This window comes from Mobula birostris, chromosome 21 (assembly GCF_030028105.1).
Source record: "Mobula birostris isolate sMobBir1 chromosome 21, sMobBir1.hap1, whole genome shotgun sequence".
In the NCBI taxonomy this organism is placed as follows: domain Eukaryota; kingdom Metazoa; phylum Chordata; class Chondrichthyes; order Myliobatiformes; family Myliobatidae; genus Mobula; species Mobula birostris.
Window position 1 is genome coordinate 21,721,729 of NC_092390.1, and position 14,490 is coordinate 21,736,218.

The window sequence follows — 14,490 nt, forward strand, 5'->3', positions numbered from 1 at the left end:
TTTTTGAGGCTAATATTTTTTAGTCCAGTTAAAATTATTTTTTAAATTTTTAATGTAACTTCCAGGCATTACAATATGGTTCCCAGGATAATGTGACCACTATCGTTGTGCCTTTTGGAGCATGGGGAAAGTACAGAACCTCACTCACTTGTATGAGTTTTGGAAGAATGATGGTTGCAAGTACCCGATGGCATTGAACACTGCACTGACATCGGAAACCCTTTTGTCTGGATCTTATTTGTAAAAGCAATTTTTTACATTTTTTACAATCACTGATGTAGTTTTAAATTTTGTTAAATGACAACTTACATATTGAAATATCCTTTACAGAAGACTGTATTGTTTCTCCACCTAAGTTATTAACTTACAAATGATACTGATATTACTTTCATACAGGGCTATTTTTTTTTCCATTCACTCAACCATTGAAATTGGCCATTGCTGAAGTTAGCTTGTAGCTACAATTTGTTGTGCATTTTAGTGTTAAGTCATCAACATCCTTAATTGTCGAAGAAATGTTCATGTCGATATTGCTTGTTGCTATTTGTACCAAAGTGATGCTACAAGTTCTGGCAAGTTCCAGGCACGGAAGTAAAATCTGAAACAGCAAGATCAGATTTTTCAGAAACATGCTTTACTGGGTGCTGTTCCCATGCTCCCTTAAGATCAATGAGTTCTCTTTCCTGCAATCCCTTTCAACTTAGCTAATGCATGACATCTTTTTCTAAAATCAAATCAGAGTATGTGTCAGAGTGTAAATTGGAATAATGTTCAATAATCTGGAAAATTGGCCTGACCAACCGCACCCAGGCCCAAGCATGCTGAATTATGGAGTTAATTGTCTCCAGAAATGTGTAACACTGTTGTAACTTTTGCAAGATGCTATTTTGCTGACTATATTTTAAAGGATGAACCATTGGCCTGATAAATACAACTAATTTCTTGCCCATTTTCAGTACTCTTTTAATTTGTCAATCATTGCCAAGCAATCTCATGAGTACTATTTCCTACAAGTTGTAATTGTTAGAGGTTTAATATTTTAAAACTTGTCTGACCATTTTAAACCTTTTCATAACATTACAGCGCAACTTACATTTTATAACCCATTACAGCGATATTTAATAGCTGTATGTAAATAGAATGAACTGAGAATCCGGATTCAGATTAATTATGTGTGGCATATTCAATAGTAAAACTCTTTTGTACCTGGATGTACACCATCTGTCAATTTTTATTTCTCTTCATAGAAACACAGAAAGTAGGTGCCGGAGTAGGCCATTCGGCCCTTCGAGCCTGCATCGCCATTCAGTATGATCATGGCTGATCATCCAACTCAGAACCCTGTACTTGCCTTCCCTCCATACCCCCGATCGCTTTAGCCACAAGGGCCAAAGATATAAATATAGCCCTCTTAGATATAGCCAATGAACTGGCCTCAACTGTTTCCTTTGGCAGAGAATTCCACAGATTCACCACTCTCTGTGTGAAGAAGTTTTTCCTAATCTCGGTCCTAAAAGGCTTCCCCTTTATCCTCAAACTGTGACCCCTCGTTCTGGACTTCCCCAACATCGGGAACAATCTTCCTGCATCTAGCCTGTCCAATCCCTTTAGGATCTTATACGTTTCAATCAGATCCCCCCTCAATCTTCTAAATTCCAACGAGTACAAGCCCAGTTCATCCAGTCTTTCTTCATATGAAAGTCCTGCCATCCCAGGAATCAATCTGGTGAACCTTCTTTGTACTCCCTCTATGGCAAGGATGTCTTTCCTCAGATTAGGGGACCAAAACTGCACACAATACTCCAGGTGTGGTCTAACCAAGGCCTTGTACAACTGCAGTAGTACCTCCCTGCTCCTGTACTCGAATCCTCTTGCTATGAATGCCAGCATACCATTCGCCTTTTTCACTGCCTGCTGTACCTGCATGCCCACTTTCAATGACTGGTGTACAATGACACCCAGGCCTTGTTGCACCTCCCCTTTCCCTAATCGGCCACCATTCAGATAATAATTTGTTTTCCTGTTTTTGCCACCAAAGTGGATAACCTCACATTTATCCACATTAAATTGCATCTGCCATGAATTTGCCCACTCACCTAACCTATCCAAGTCACCCTGCATCCTCTTAGCATCTTCCTCACAGCTAACACTGCTGCCCAGCTTCATGTCATCAGCAAACTTGGAGATGCTGCATTTAATTTCCTCATCTAAGTCATTAATATATATTGTAAACAACTAGGGTCCCAGCCTGAGCCTTGCGGTACCCCACTAGTCACTGCCTGCTATTCTGAAAAGGTCCTGTTTATTCCCACTCTTTGCTTCCTGTCTGCCAACCAATTCTCTATCCACATCAATACCATACCCCACTACCTTGTGCTTTAAGTTTGCACACTAATCTCCTGTGTGGGACCTTGTCAAAAGCCTTTTGAAAATCCAAATATACCACATCCACTGGTTCTCCCCTATCCACCCTACTAGTTACATCCTCAAAAAATTCTATGAGATTCGTCAGACATGATTTTCCGTTCACAAATCCACGCTGACTTTGTCCAATGATTTCACCTCTTTCCAAATGTGCTGTTATCACATCTTTGATAACTGACTCTAGCATTTTCCCCACCACCGATGTTAGACTATAATTCCCCGGTTTCTCTCTCCCTCCTTTTTTAAAAAGCGGGGTTACATTAGCCACCCTCCAATCCTCAGGAACTAGTCCAGAATCTGAAGAGTTTTGAAAAATTATCACTAAGGCATCCACTATTTCTTGGGCTACTTCTTTAAGCACTCTGGGATGCAGACCATCTGGCCCTGGGGATTTACCTGCCTTTAATCCCTTCAATTTACCTAACACCACTTCCCTACTAACATGTATTTCCCTCAGTTCCTCCATCTCACTAGACCCTCTGTCCCCTACTGTTTCCAGAAGATTATTTATGTCCTCCTTAGTGAAGACAGAACCAAAATAATTATTCAATTGGTCTGCCATGTCCTTGTTCCCCATAATCAATTCACCTGTTTCTGTCTGTAAGGGACCTACATTTGTCTTAACCAATCTTTTTCTTTTCACATATCTATAAAAGCTTTTACAGTCAGTTTTTATGTTCCCTGCCAGTTTTCTCTCATAATCTTTTTTCCCCTTCCTAATTAAGCCCTTTGTCCTCCTCTGCTGGACTCTGAATTTCTCCCAGTCCTCAGGTGAGCCACTTTTTCTGGCTAATTTGTATGTTTCTTCTTTGGAATTGATACTATCCCTAATTTCCCTTGTCAGCCACAGGTGCACTACCTTCCCTGATTTATTTTTTTGCCAAACTGGAATGAACAATTGTTGTAGTTCATCCATGCGATCTTTAAATGCTTGCCATTGCATGTCCACCGTCAACCCTTTAAGTATCATTTGCCAGTCTGTCTTAGCTAATTCACGTCTCATACCTTCAAAGTTATCCTTCTGTAAGTTCAGAACCTTTGTTTCTGAATTAACTATGTCACTCTCCATCTTAATGAAGAATTCCACCATATTATGGTCACTCTTACCCAAGGGGCCTTTCATGACAAGATTGCTAACTAACTCTTCCTCATTGCTCAATACCCAGTCCAGAATAGCCTGCTCTCTAGTTGGTTCTTCGACATGTTGGTTCAAAAAACCATCCCGCTTACATTCCAAGAAATCCTCTTCCTCAGCACCCTTACCAATTTGGTTCACCCAATCTATATGCCGTTTGAAGTCACCCATTATATCTGCTGTTCCTTTATTGCACGCATTTCTAATTTCCTGTTTAATGCCATCCCCAACCTCACTGCTACTGTTAGGTGGCCTGTACACAACTCCCACCAGCGTTTTCTGCCCCTTAGTGTTACGCAGCTCTACCCATATCGATTCCACATCCTCCCGACTAATGTCCTTCCTTTCTATTGCGTTAATCTCCTCTCTAACAAGCAATGCTACCCCACCTCCTTTTCTTTCATGTTTATCCCTCCTGAATATTGAATATCCCTGAATATTGAGCTCCCATACTTGGTCACCCTGGAGCCATGTCTCTGTGATCCCAACTATATCATATTCATTAATAGCAATCTGCACTTTTAATTCATCCACCTTGTTATGAATGCTCCTTGCATTGACACACAAAGCCTTCAGGCTTGCTTTTACAACACTCTTAGTCCTTATACAATTATGTTGAAAAGTGGCCCTTTTTGATTTTTGCCCTGGATTTGCTGGCCTGCCACTTTTACTTTTCACCTTACTACTTTTTGCTTCTACCCTCATTTTACACCCCTCTGTCTCTCTGCACTTGTTCCCATCCCCCTGTTGTGAACTAACCTCCTCTCTCCTAGTCTCTTTAATTTGATTCCCACCCCACAACCATTCTAGTTTAAAGTCACCTCGGTAGCCCTCGCAAATCTCCCCGCCAAGATATTGTTCCCCCTAGGATTCAAGTGTAACCCGACCTTTTTGTACAGGTCACGCCTGCGCCAAAAGAGGTCCCAACGATCCAAAAACTTGAATCCCTGCCCCCTGCTCCAATCCCTAAGCCACTCATTTATCCTCCACCTCATCGCATTCCTACTCTCACTGTCGCGTAGCACAGGCAGTATTCCCGAGATTGCTACCTTTGCAGTCCTTTTTCTCAACTCCCTTCCTAACTCCCTATATTCTCCTTTCAGGACCTCTCCCCTTTTCGTACCTATGTCATTGGTACCTATATGTGCCATGACCTCTGGCTCCTCACCCTCCCACTTCAGGATATCTTGGACGCGATCAGAAATATCCCGGACCCTGGCACCAGGGAGATAAACTACCATCTGGGTCTCTGGACTGCGTCCACAGAATCGCCTATCTGACCCCCTTACTATCGAGTCTTCTATTACAACTGCCCTCCTCTTCCTTTCCCTACCCTTCTGAGCTACAGGGCTGGACTCTGTGCCGGAGGCACGGCCACTGTCACTTCCCCCAGGTAAGCTGTCCCCCCCAAGAGTACTCAAACAGGAGTACCTATTGTCAAGGGGCACAGCCACGGGGGTACTCTCTATTACCTGACTCTTCCTCTTCCCCTTCCTAGCCGTGACCCACTTGTCTGCCTCCTGTGGCCCCGGTGTGACCACCTGCCTGTAACTCCTCTCTATCAACTCCTCACTCTCCCTGACCAGACAAAGGTCATCGAGCTGCAGCTCCAGTTCCCTAACACGGTCCCTTAGGAGCTGCATCTCGGTGCACCTCGCACAGATGTGGATGTCTGGGAGGCTTGGAGACTCCAGGCCGTCCGGCACCGAGAACAACAAACTCCCCTCACACTCATATATGAAATGACTCCACATAGATGGAATGAATAAAAATACTTTTCTGGGTGAAAATAAATTATAAAAAAAATCGTGGATTAATTGCACTTGTTTTTCCAATTGTCCTGGTGTCAGAACAGGATTCCTAGAAACTGAAGTCCATCTAACACATTCAGAAGGCCTCTGATAGACTTTTAACTAAAGCCAGGATGAGGGAACATATCAGTCCTGCCTTAGCTATTCTGCATTGGCTTCCTGTATCTTTTAGAATTGATTTTAAAGTTTTCTTATTTGTTTGTAAAGGACTTAATGGTTGAGACTGGAGTACAGAATGGATAGTTTTCATTTTATAATCCTCCTCTTGCTCTCGGGTCTTCTTCCACAGGTCTCCTAAGTTTAAACAATCTCCCTCAAAAGATAATTGACAGGTCAATTTTTTTGAACTACACTCTTAAACTGTAGAATTCTATACCTAAATCAGTATAGGGATGTAGACTCAATTGACACTTTCAAACACCAGCTCAAAACCTATTTAACTTTCCTTATAACTAACATCCTTTTTGTCCTTTACCTTCATGTTTATTTTTATTTTTAATTTTATTTTCAAGTTTGCACTTTATTCCATTGTAAAGCAGTTTGAGCTACATCATCTGTATGAAGAGTGCTCTATAAATAAGTTATTGTTATTATCTAATTTACCCTTTGTTATCTGTGCATTCAGATTCACTGTATAATCATTTGATAAGCAAGTATTTTCCAAGTTTTCACTTTGACCACCTCCTTCCCACCACATTTTGACCTGTCATCTTCAAAGTTTGAAGTAAATTTATTATCGAAGTACATGTATGTCACCATATACAAACCTCAGGATCATTTTTTTGCAGGCACGCTCAGTAAATTCAAGAAACATAATAGAATTAGTGAAAGACCAAACATGGCAGCCAAACAAACAATGTGCAAATACAAAAGAAAAAAGAAATAATTATAATAAATAAATAAATAAATGAGCAATACATATCAAGAACATGAGGTGAAGAGTCTTTGAAAGTGAGTCTATAGCTTGTGGGAACAGTTCAATGGTGGGGCAAATAAAGTTATCACCACTGGTTCACGAGCCTGATGGTTGAGGGGTAATAACTGTTCCTGAATTGGTGGTGAGAGTTCTGAGGCTCCTGTACCTTCCTCCTGATGGAAACACCAAGAAGAGTGCATAACCTGGGTGGTGGGGATCCTTAATGATGGATGCTGCTTTTGTGTGACAGTGTTCCATGTGTGACGGGGCCCTAAATTACCCCTATGAACTGTGCTTGATTACCCCTATGAACTGTATTTTTGAAAGAGAGAGAGAGGTATTTGACACCGACACCTTGTTTTGAAAAGAGAGAGAGAGAGATAAAGACTAACCTTTGGACTGTCACTTTAAGGCACGAGGAGGAACTGAGACTAACTTTTTTGCTGAGTTGGAGAGAGAGGGCACCAAGCAGCTCGTAAGTCGCTATGGTGACCGAGGGCGGCGTTATTTGATGGACAATCAATGTTATAGTTTCTCTGGAGTGTGTTTATACTTCCCAAGGACATTTGCCTGCTTGTACACTCTTACACAGACAGAGATGGGAGGAGTTATTTAAATGACAGTTGGTACTCAGTATGGTGAGATAAATAGGAGGTCAGATGATAGACCTCAGGCACATGTTTTTGGACACTGAATGAGTTTTGTTATGCCGGTAGAAAAAGTAGGTTTTTGGAGGATTGATCAGGCGGATCAATCAGTGGCTCTTGCAGTGAGAAAAGGAGTGACCGGTGGGGAGTTGTCCATGTGTCCAACCCTTGCCTGAGTTGATAGTTCCACCACAGAAAAACGGTCCCCTTTGTTGAAGTCACATTTGGTGACTTTTAAAAGATTTCAGAGGACAACGGGAAGATCAACAGTGTCAGCTCACCTGAAGACTCAAATCTCTCCCTCTCTCTCTCTCTCCATCACTACTCAACTCAATACCACGAACTGAACTGAACTTTACTCGTCATCCTAAGACTATCTATTTACCCTTCGACTTGAAGAAGCTTGGCTTTTATATGTATTCCACACATATATAATCATTGCTAACCTGTTTGATTTATCTGCATTTATATTACTGTATTGCATAGTTACTAATAAATAATATTAGTTAATAGCAATACCAGACTCCAAAGTGTTTTCTATTTCTGCTGGTTCTTTAACCTGTCACGGGGTACGTGACACATGCAAATGTGCGGAATGTTGGGATGGACTGGGCTGTATCCACTACATTTTGTAGGCTTTTCCATTCAAGGACATTGGTGTTTCCATACCAGGCTATGATGCCGCCAGTCAATATACTCTCCATGATACAGCTATAGAAGTTTGTCAAAGTTTTAGATGTCATGCCTGATCTTTGCAAACTTCTATGGAAGTAGAAGAACTTCTGTGGCTTCTTCACCATTGTACTTGTGTGCTGGGTTCAGGATAGGTCCTCTGAAATGATGACACCAAGGAATTTAAAGTGGCTGACCCTCTCCACCTCTGATCTCCTGATGAGTTCTGGCTCATCAATAATCAGCTCCTTGGTCTTGCTGACATTGAGTGAGAGGTTGTTGTTGTGGCACCACTCAACCAGATCTTCAATCTCCCTCCTAGATGCTGATTTGTCACCACCTTTGATCCAGTCAATGACAGTGGTGTCATCAGCAATCTTAAAGATGGCATTGGAACTGTGCTTAGCCACACAGTCATAAGTGTGAAGTGCGTAGAGCAGGGGACTAAACACACAGCCTTGTGGCTCACCTGTGCTGATGGAGATTGTGGCGGAGATGTTGTCACCAATTCGAACTGACTGGGATCAGCAAGTTAGGAAATCGAGAATCAAATTGCACAGGGAGGTATTGAGGCCAAGGTTTTGAAATTTATTCTTTAGTTTTGAGGGGATGATAGTATTGAATGCTGAACTGTAGTCGATAAAGAGCATCCTGATACATCCGTCTTTGCTCTCCAGATGTTGACTGAAGAGCCAATGAGATGGCAATGGCAGTGGATCTGTTGCTCAGGTAAGAAATTGGAGTGAATCCAAGTCACTCACTTCTCAGGCAGGAGTCGATATGTTTCATCACCAACCTCTCAAAACACTTCATCACTGTGCATGCAAGTGCTCCTGGGCATTAGTCATTAAAGCGGGTTGCCACAGTCTTCTGAGGCACTGGTATAATCGAAGCCTGCTTGAAGCAGGTGCGTACCACAAACTGCCGAAGAGAGAGGTTAAAGCTATCGGTGAACGTTCCAGCCAGTTGATCAGCACAGGTCTTTACTACCTGGCCGGGTACCCCATCTGGGCCAAATGTTTTCCGTGGGCTCACCCTCCTAAAGGATGCTCTCTGGTCAGCCTCCAGAGACTGGAATCGCAGGATCTTCAGGGGCTGTAGGAGTTCGTGAAGGTTCGTCCATGTTTTGATGGTCAAAGTATGCACAGAAGACACTGACCTCATCTGGGAGCAATGTCCCGTTGTCACCTTTGTCACCTGACTTCACTTTATAAGAGATGATAATATTCAGGCCCTGCCACAGCTGTTGAGCATCCTCCATGGATTCAAGTTTAGTCCAGAATTGCCACTTCGCCCGTGAGATGGCTTTCCAGAGGTCGTACCGGGATCTGTTGTATTTTACTTGGTTGTCAGTCCTGAATGTTCCTGATCTGGCCTTCAGCAGATTTTGGATTTCGTGGTTCATTCAGGGCTTCTGGTTGGGGAGGACTCTGGATGATTTTGTGGGCACATGCTCATCTATAACTGTTTCTATAAAGTCTGTGACAACTGTGTATTGATTTAGATCCACTGATAAGTCCTTGACCACAGCACAGTCCACCAACTCGAAGCAATCCCGTAGCCACTCCTCTACCTCCCAAGACCACGTTTTTGTTGTCCTTGTCTCTGGAGTTTGCTCTTTAGCCACAGCCTGTAGAAGGTAGGAGAAGGACAGACAAGTGATCAGATTTCCCAAAATGTGGTCTAGGCTGGGAATGGTAGACATTCCTTATTGCAGTATAGCGGTGATCTAGTGTGTTGAGAACTCTGGTGCTACAGGTTATCCGTTAACACAAAATAATCTGCAGATGCTGGGGTCAAAGCAACACTCACAAAACGCTGGAGGAACTCAGCAGGTCGGGCAGCGTCCGTGGAAATGATCAGTCAACGTTTCGGGCCGGAACCCTTCATCAGGACTCAAGGTTATATGTTGACGTTAATTGGTCAGAGTTTTCTTCAAATCAGCCTGATTGAAATCCCTGACTATGACTTGAAGTACGTCAGGGTGGACAGCTTCTTGTTTGGTGACGGCAGCACGCTGCACCTCATGCCTGATTACAGTCGGCAGATGGTGGCCTGTACATTGTGGTCAGGATCACAGAGCAGAGCTCGCTTGGTGAATAGAATGGTCAGCACCTGATCATGAGGTGTTCCAGTTTTGGTGAACGCGAGTACGATAAAACTGCCACATTGGAACACCACAGAGGGTTTATTATGAAACACACACCCCTACCTTTTGCCTTTTCCAAATCAGCATTTTGAGAAGTTTAGTCCATCCTGTGGATCAAGAAGCCTTCCTTACCCTCTCCACTTCACTCACCAGTGACTGGTCACTGGGACTTATATTTAGAGTGCTGCTATTGCCTCAAACACACATAAGCTGGGCTCCTGACACACATATGAGATCCAATAGCACAAAATGAATTGCTAATGTTTTAAGGTGCAGAACTTCCACCGATTAACGTGGAAATGCAAACGGGTGTTGACTAGCCTTGATTAATAATCCATCATAGACCACTGTGGAAAGACATTATGCAGTTTAAAATAACACACATCAAAGTTGCTGGTGAACGCAGCAGGCCAAGCAGCATCTGTAGGAAGAGGTGCAGTCGACGTTTCAGGCCGAGATCCTTCGTCAGGACTAACTGAAGGAAGAGTGAGTAAGGGATTTGAAAGTTGGAGGGGGAGGAGGAGATCCAAAATGATAGGAGAAGACAGGAGGGGGAGGGATGGAGCCTAGAGCTGGACAGGTGATAGGCAAAAGGGATACGAGAGGATCATGGGACAGAGGTCTGGGAAGAAAGACAGGGGGGGGGTGGACCCAGAGGATGGGCAAGAGGTATATTCAGAGGGACAGAGGGAGAAAAAGGAGAGTGAGAGAAAGAATGTGTGCATAAAAATAAGTAACAGATGGGGTACGAGGGGGAGGTGGGGCCTTAGCGGAAGTTAGAGAAGTCGATGTTCATGCCATCAGGTTGGAGGCTTACCCAGACGGAATATAAGGTGTTGTTCCTCCAACCTGAGTGTGGCTTCATCTTTACAGTAGAGGAGGCCATGGATAGACATGTCAGAATGGGAATGGGATGTGGAATTAAAATGTGTGGCCACTGGGAGATCCTGCTTTCTCTGGCGGACAGAGCGTAGATGTTCAGCAAAGCGGTCTCCCAGTCTGCGTCGGGTCTCGCCAATATATAAAAGGCCACATCGAGAGCACCGGACGCAGTATATCACCCCAGCCGACTCACAGGTGAAGTGTTGCCTCACCTGGAAGGATTGTTTGGGGCCCTGAATGGTGATAAGGGAGGAAGTGTAAGGGCATGTGTAGCACTTGTTCCGCTTACACGGATAAGTGCCAGGAGGGAGATCAGTGGGGAGGGATGGGGGGGACGAATGGACAAGGGAGTTGTGTAGGGAGCGATCCCTGCGGAATGCAGAGAGAGGTGGGGAGGGAAAGATGTGCTTAGTGGTGGGATCCCGTTGGAGGTGGCGGAAGTTACGGAGAATAATATGTTGGACCCGGAGGCTGATGGGGCGGTAGGTGAGGACCAGGGGAACCCTATTCCTAGTGGGGTGGCGGGAGGATGGAGCGAGAGCAGATGTACGTGAAATGGGGCAGATGCGTTTAAGAGCAGAGTTGATAGTGGAGGAAGGGAAGCCCCTTTCTTTAAAAAAGGAAGACATCTCCCTCATCCTAGAATGAAAAGCCTCATCCTGAGAGCAGATGCGGCGGAGACGGAGGAATTGTGAGAAGGGGATGGCGTTTTTGCAAGAGACAGGGTGAGAAGAGGAATAGTCCAGATAGCTGTGAGAGTCAGTAGGCTTATAGTAGACATCAGTGGATAAGCTGTCTCCAGAGACAGAGACAGAAAGATCTAGAAAGGGGGGGGGGAGGTGTCGGAAATGGACCAGGTAAACTTGAGGGCAGGGTGAAAGTTGGAGGCAAAGTTAATAAAGTCAACGAGTTCTGCATGCGTGCAGGAAGCAGCGCCAATGCAGTCGTCGATGTAGCGAAGGAAAAGTGGGGGACAGATACCAGAATAGGCACGGAACATAGATTGTTCCACAAACCCAACAAAAAGGCAGGCATAGCTAGGACCCGTATGGGTGCCCATAGCTACACCTTTAGTTTGGAGGAAGTGGGAGGAGCCAAAGGAGAAATTATTAAGAGTAAGGACTAATTCCGCTAGACGGAGCAGAGTGGTGGTAGAGGGGAACTGATTAGGTCTGGAATCCAAAAAGAAGCAGAGAGCTTTGAGACCTTCCTGATGGGGGATGGAAGTATATAAGGACTGGACATCCATGGTGAAAATAAAGCGGTGGGGGCCAGGGAACTTAAAATCATCGAAAAGTTTAAGAGCGTGAGAAGTGTCACGAACATAGGTCAGAAAGGATTGAACAAGGGGGGATAAAACCGTGTCGAGGTATGCAGAAATGAGTTCGGTGGGGAAGGAGCAAGCTGAGACAATAGGTCGGCCAGGACAGGCAGGTTTGTGGATCTTGGGTAGGAGGTAGAAACGGGAAGTGCGGGGTGTGGGAACTATAAGGTTGGTAGCAGTGGATGGGAGATCCCCTGAGCGGATAAAGTCGGTGATGGTGTGGGAGACAATGGCCTGGTGCTCCTTAGTGGGGTCACGATCGAGGGGTAAATAAGAGGAGGTATCCGCGAGTTGTCGCTGTGCCTTGGCAAGGTAGAGGTCAGTACGCCAGACTACAACAGCACCCCCCTTATCGGCGGGTTTAATGCCAGACTACAACAGCACCCCCCTTATTTGCGGGTTTAATGCCAGACTACAACAGCACCCCCCTCATCGGCAGGTTTAATGCCAGACTACAACAGCACCCCCCTTATTGGGCCAGACTACAATAGCACCCCCCTTATTGGACCAGACTACAATAGCACCCCACTTATTGGGCCAGACTACAACAGCAACCCCCTTATCGGGCCAGACTACTACAGCACCTCTTCTCACCCTGTCTCTTGCAAAAACGCCATCCCCTTCTCACAACTCCTCCGTCTCCGCCGCATCTGCTCTCAGGATGAGGCTTTTCATTCTAGGACGAGGGAGATGTCTTCCTTTTTTAAAGAAAGGGGCTTCCCTTCCTCCACTATCAACTCTGCTCTTAAACACATCTCCCCCATTTCACGTACATCTGCTCTCACTCCATCCTCCCGCCACCCCACTAGGAATAGGGTTCCCCTGGTCCTCACCTACCACCCCACCAGCCTCCGGGTCCAACATATTATTCTCCGTAACTTCCGCCACCTCCAACGGGATCCCACCACTAAGCACATCTTTCCCTCCCCCCCTCTCTGCATTCCGCAGGGATCGCTCCCTACGCAACTCTCTTGTCCATTCGTCCCCCCCATCCCTCCCCACTGATCTCCCTCCTGGCACTTATCCGTGTAAGCGGAACAAGTGCTACACATGCCCTTACACCTCCTCCCTTACCACCATTCAGGGCCCCAAATAATCCTTCCAGGTGAGGCAACACTTCATCTGTGAGTCGGCTGGGGTGATATACTGCGTCCGGTGCTCTCGATGTGGCCTTTTATATATTGGCGAGACCCGACGCAGACTGGGAGACTGCTTTGCTGAACATCTATGCTCTGTCCGCCAGAGAAAGCAGGATCTCCCAGTGGCCACACATTTTAATTCCACATCCCATTCCCATTCTGACATGTCTATCCACGGCCTCCTCTACTGTAAAGATGAAGCCACACTCAGGTTGGAGGAACAACACCTTATATTCCGTCTGGGTAAGCCTCCAACCTGATGGCATGAACATCGACTTCTCTAACTTCCGCTAAGGCCCCACCTCCCCCTCGTACCCCATCTGTTACTTATTTTTATGCACACATTCTTTCTCTCACTCTCCTTTTTCTCCCTCTGTCCCTCTGAATATACCTCTTGCCCATCCTCTGGGTCCACCCACCCCCCCCGTCTTTCTTCCCGGACCTCCTGTCCCATGATCCTCTTGTATCCCTTTTGCCTATCACCTGTCCAGCTCTTGGCTCCATCCATCCCCCTCCTGTCTTCTCCTATCATTTTGGATCTCCCCTTCCCCCTCCAACTTTCAAATCCCTTACTCACTCTTCCTTCAGTTAGTCCTGACGAAGGGTCTCGGCCTGAAATGTCGACTGCACCTCTTCCTACAGATGCTGCCTGGCCTGCTGCGTTCACCAGCAACTTTGATGTGTGTTGCTTGAATTTCCAGCATCTGCAGAATTCCTGTTGTTTATGCAGTTTAAAATATTAGATTTGTGCAGCAGTTGTGAATAAAAGCAAATTAACATGGAATTGCTTATACACGTTTATTAAAATTTACACTTAAGTCAGTTATGCAATTCACTCAGAACAAACATCAAATCTAACACATGCATGCAAATACATTAGATATTTTGCAGTCAAAGTACTTTACGATTGACATGACATTCCTAGTGGATCGTGTACCAAGGGGATGGATTGCACTTCACATCACAATTGACAGGGACGATGAAGGAAAAACTCTCAATCTAAACACATCTGGAATGCCTCACACCCGCTCCTCTCTGGTCCTGGTTGTCAATCACCCATTTCAGAAATATACAGAAGAAGGAAAAAAAATCTGACAATTCTCTGCATGTTATTATCTACAGAGAAAGGGGCATTGATATGAATATAGGAAGCATATAAGTAATTCCTAAATTAATAGAGATTAGGGATCTACAGTATATTTAATCAAAGTTCCATCATTTTTCTACCATTGTACTTTGTACACTTTGTTTCATTATTTTTCAATTGTTTTTATTTCTGGGATTCTATACGTTTCATCAGTGCGAAACCCGGAAACACCACAATTCCATGCTCAATGGAATCCAGGATGATATATTTTACTCACACTGGCCTCCTGCAATTTGGGCTCCCA

The 14,490-nt window shown here is 44.8% G+C and overlaps 1 protein-coding gene across 2 annotated transcripts in view; it reads left to right on the top strand.

Annotated features, from left to right (window-relative positions):
* Positions 1-7,413, top strand: part of LOC140185671 (protein phosphatase Mn(2+)-dependent 1K-like) — a 40,757-nt gene extending 33,344 nt beyond the window's left edge. For both annotated transcript variants that reach the window (XM_072239154.1, XM_072239155.1), the window contains exon 7: positions 66-7,413. In XM_072239154.1, the coding sequence (XP_072095255.1) occupies positions 66-197 (132 nt within the window). In that variant the 3' untranslated portion in view covers positions 198-7,413. The remainder of the gene's footprint in view (positions 1-65) is intronic.
* Positions 7,414-14,490: the final 7,077 nt, after the last annotated feature.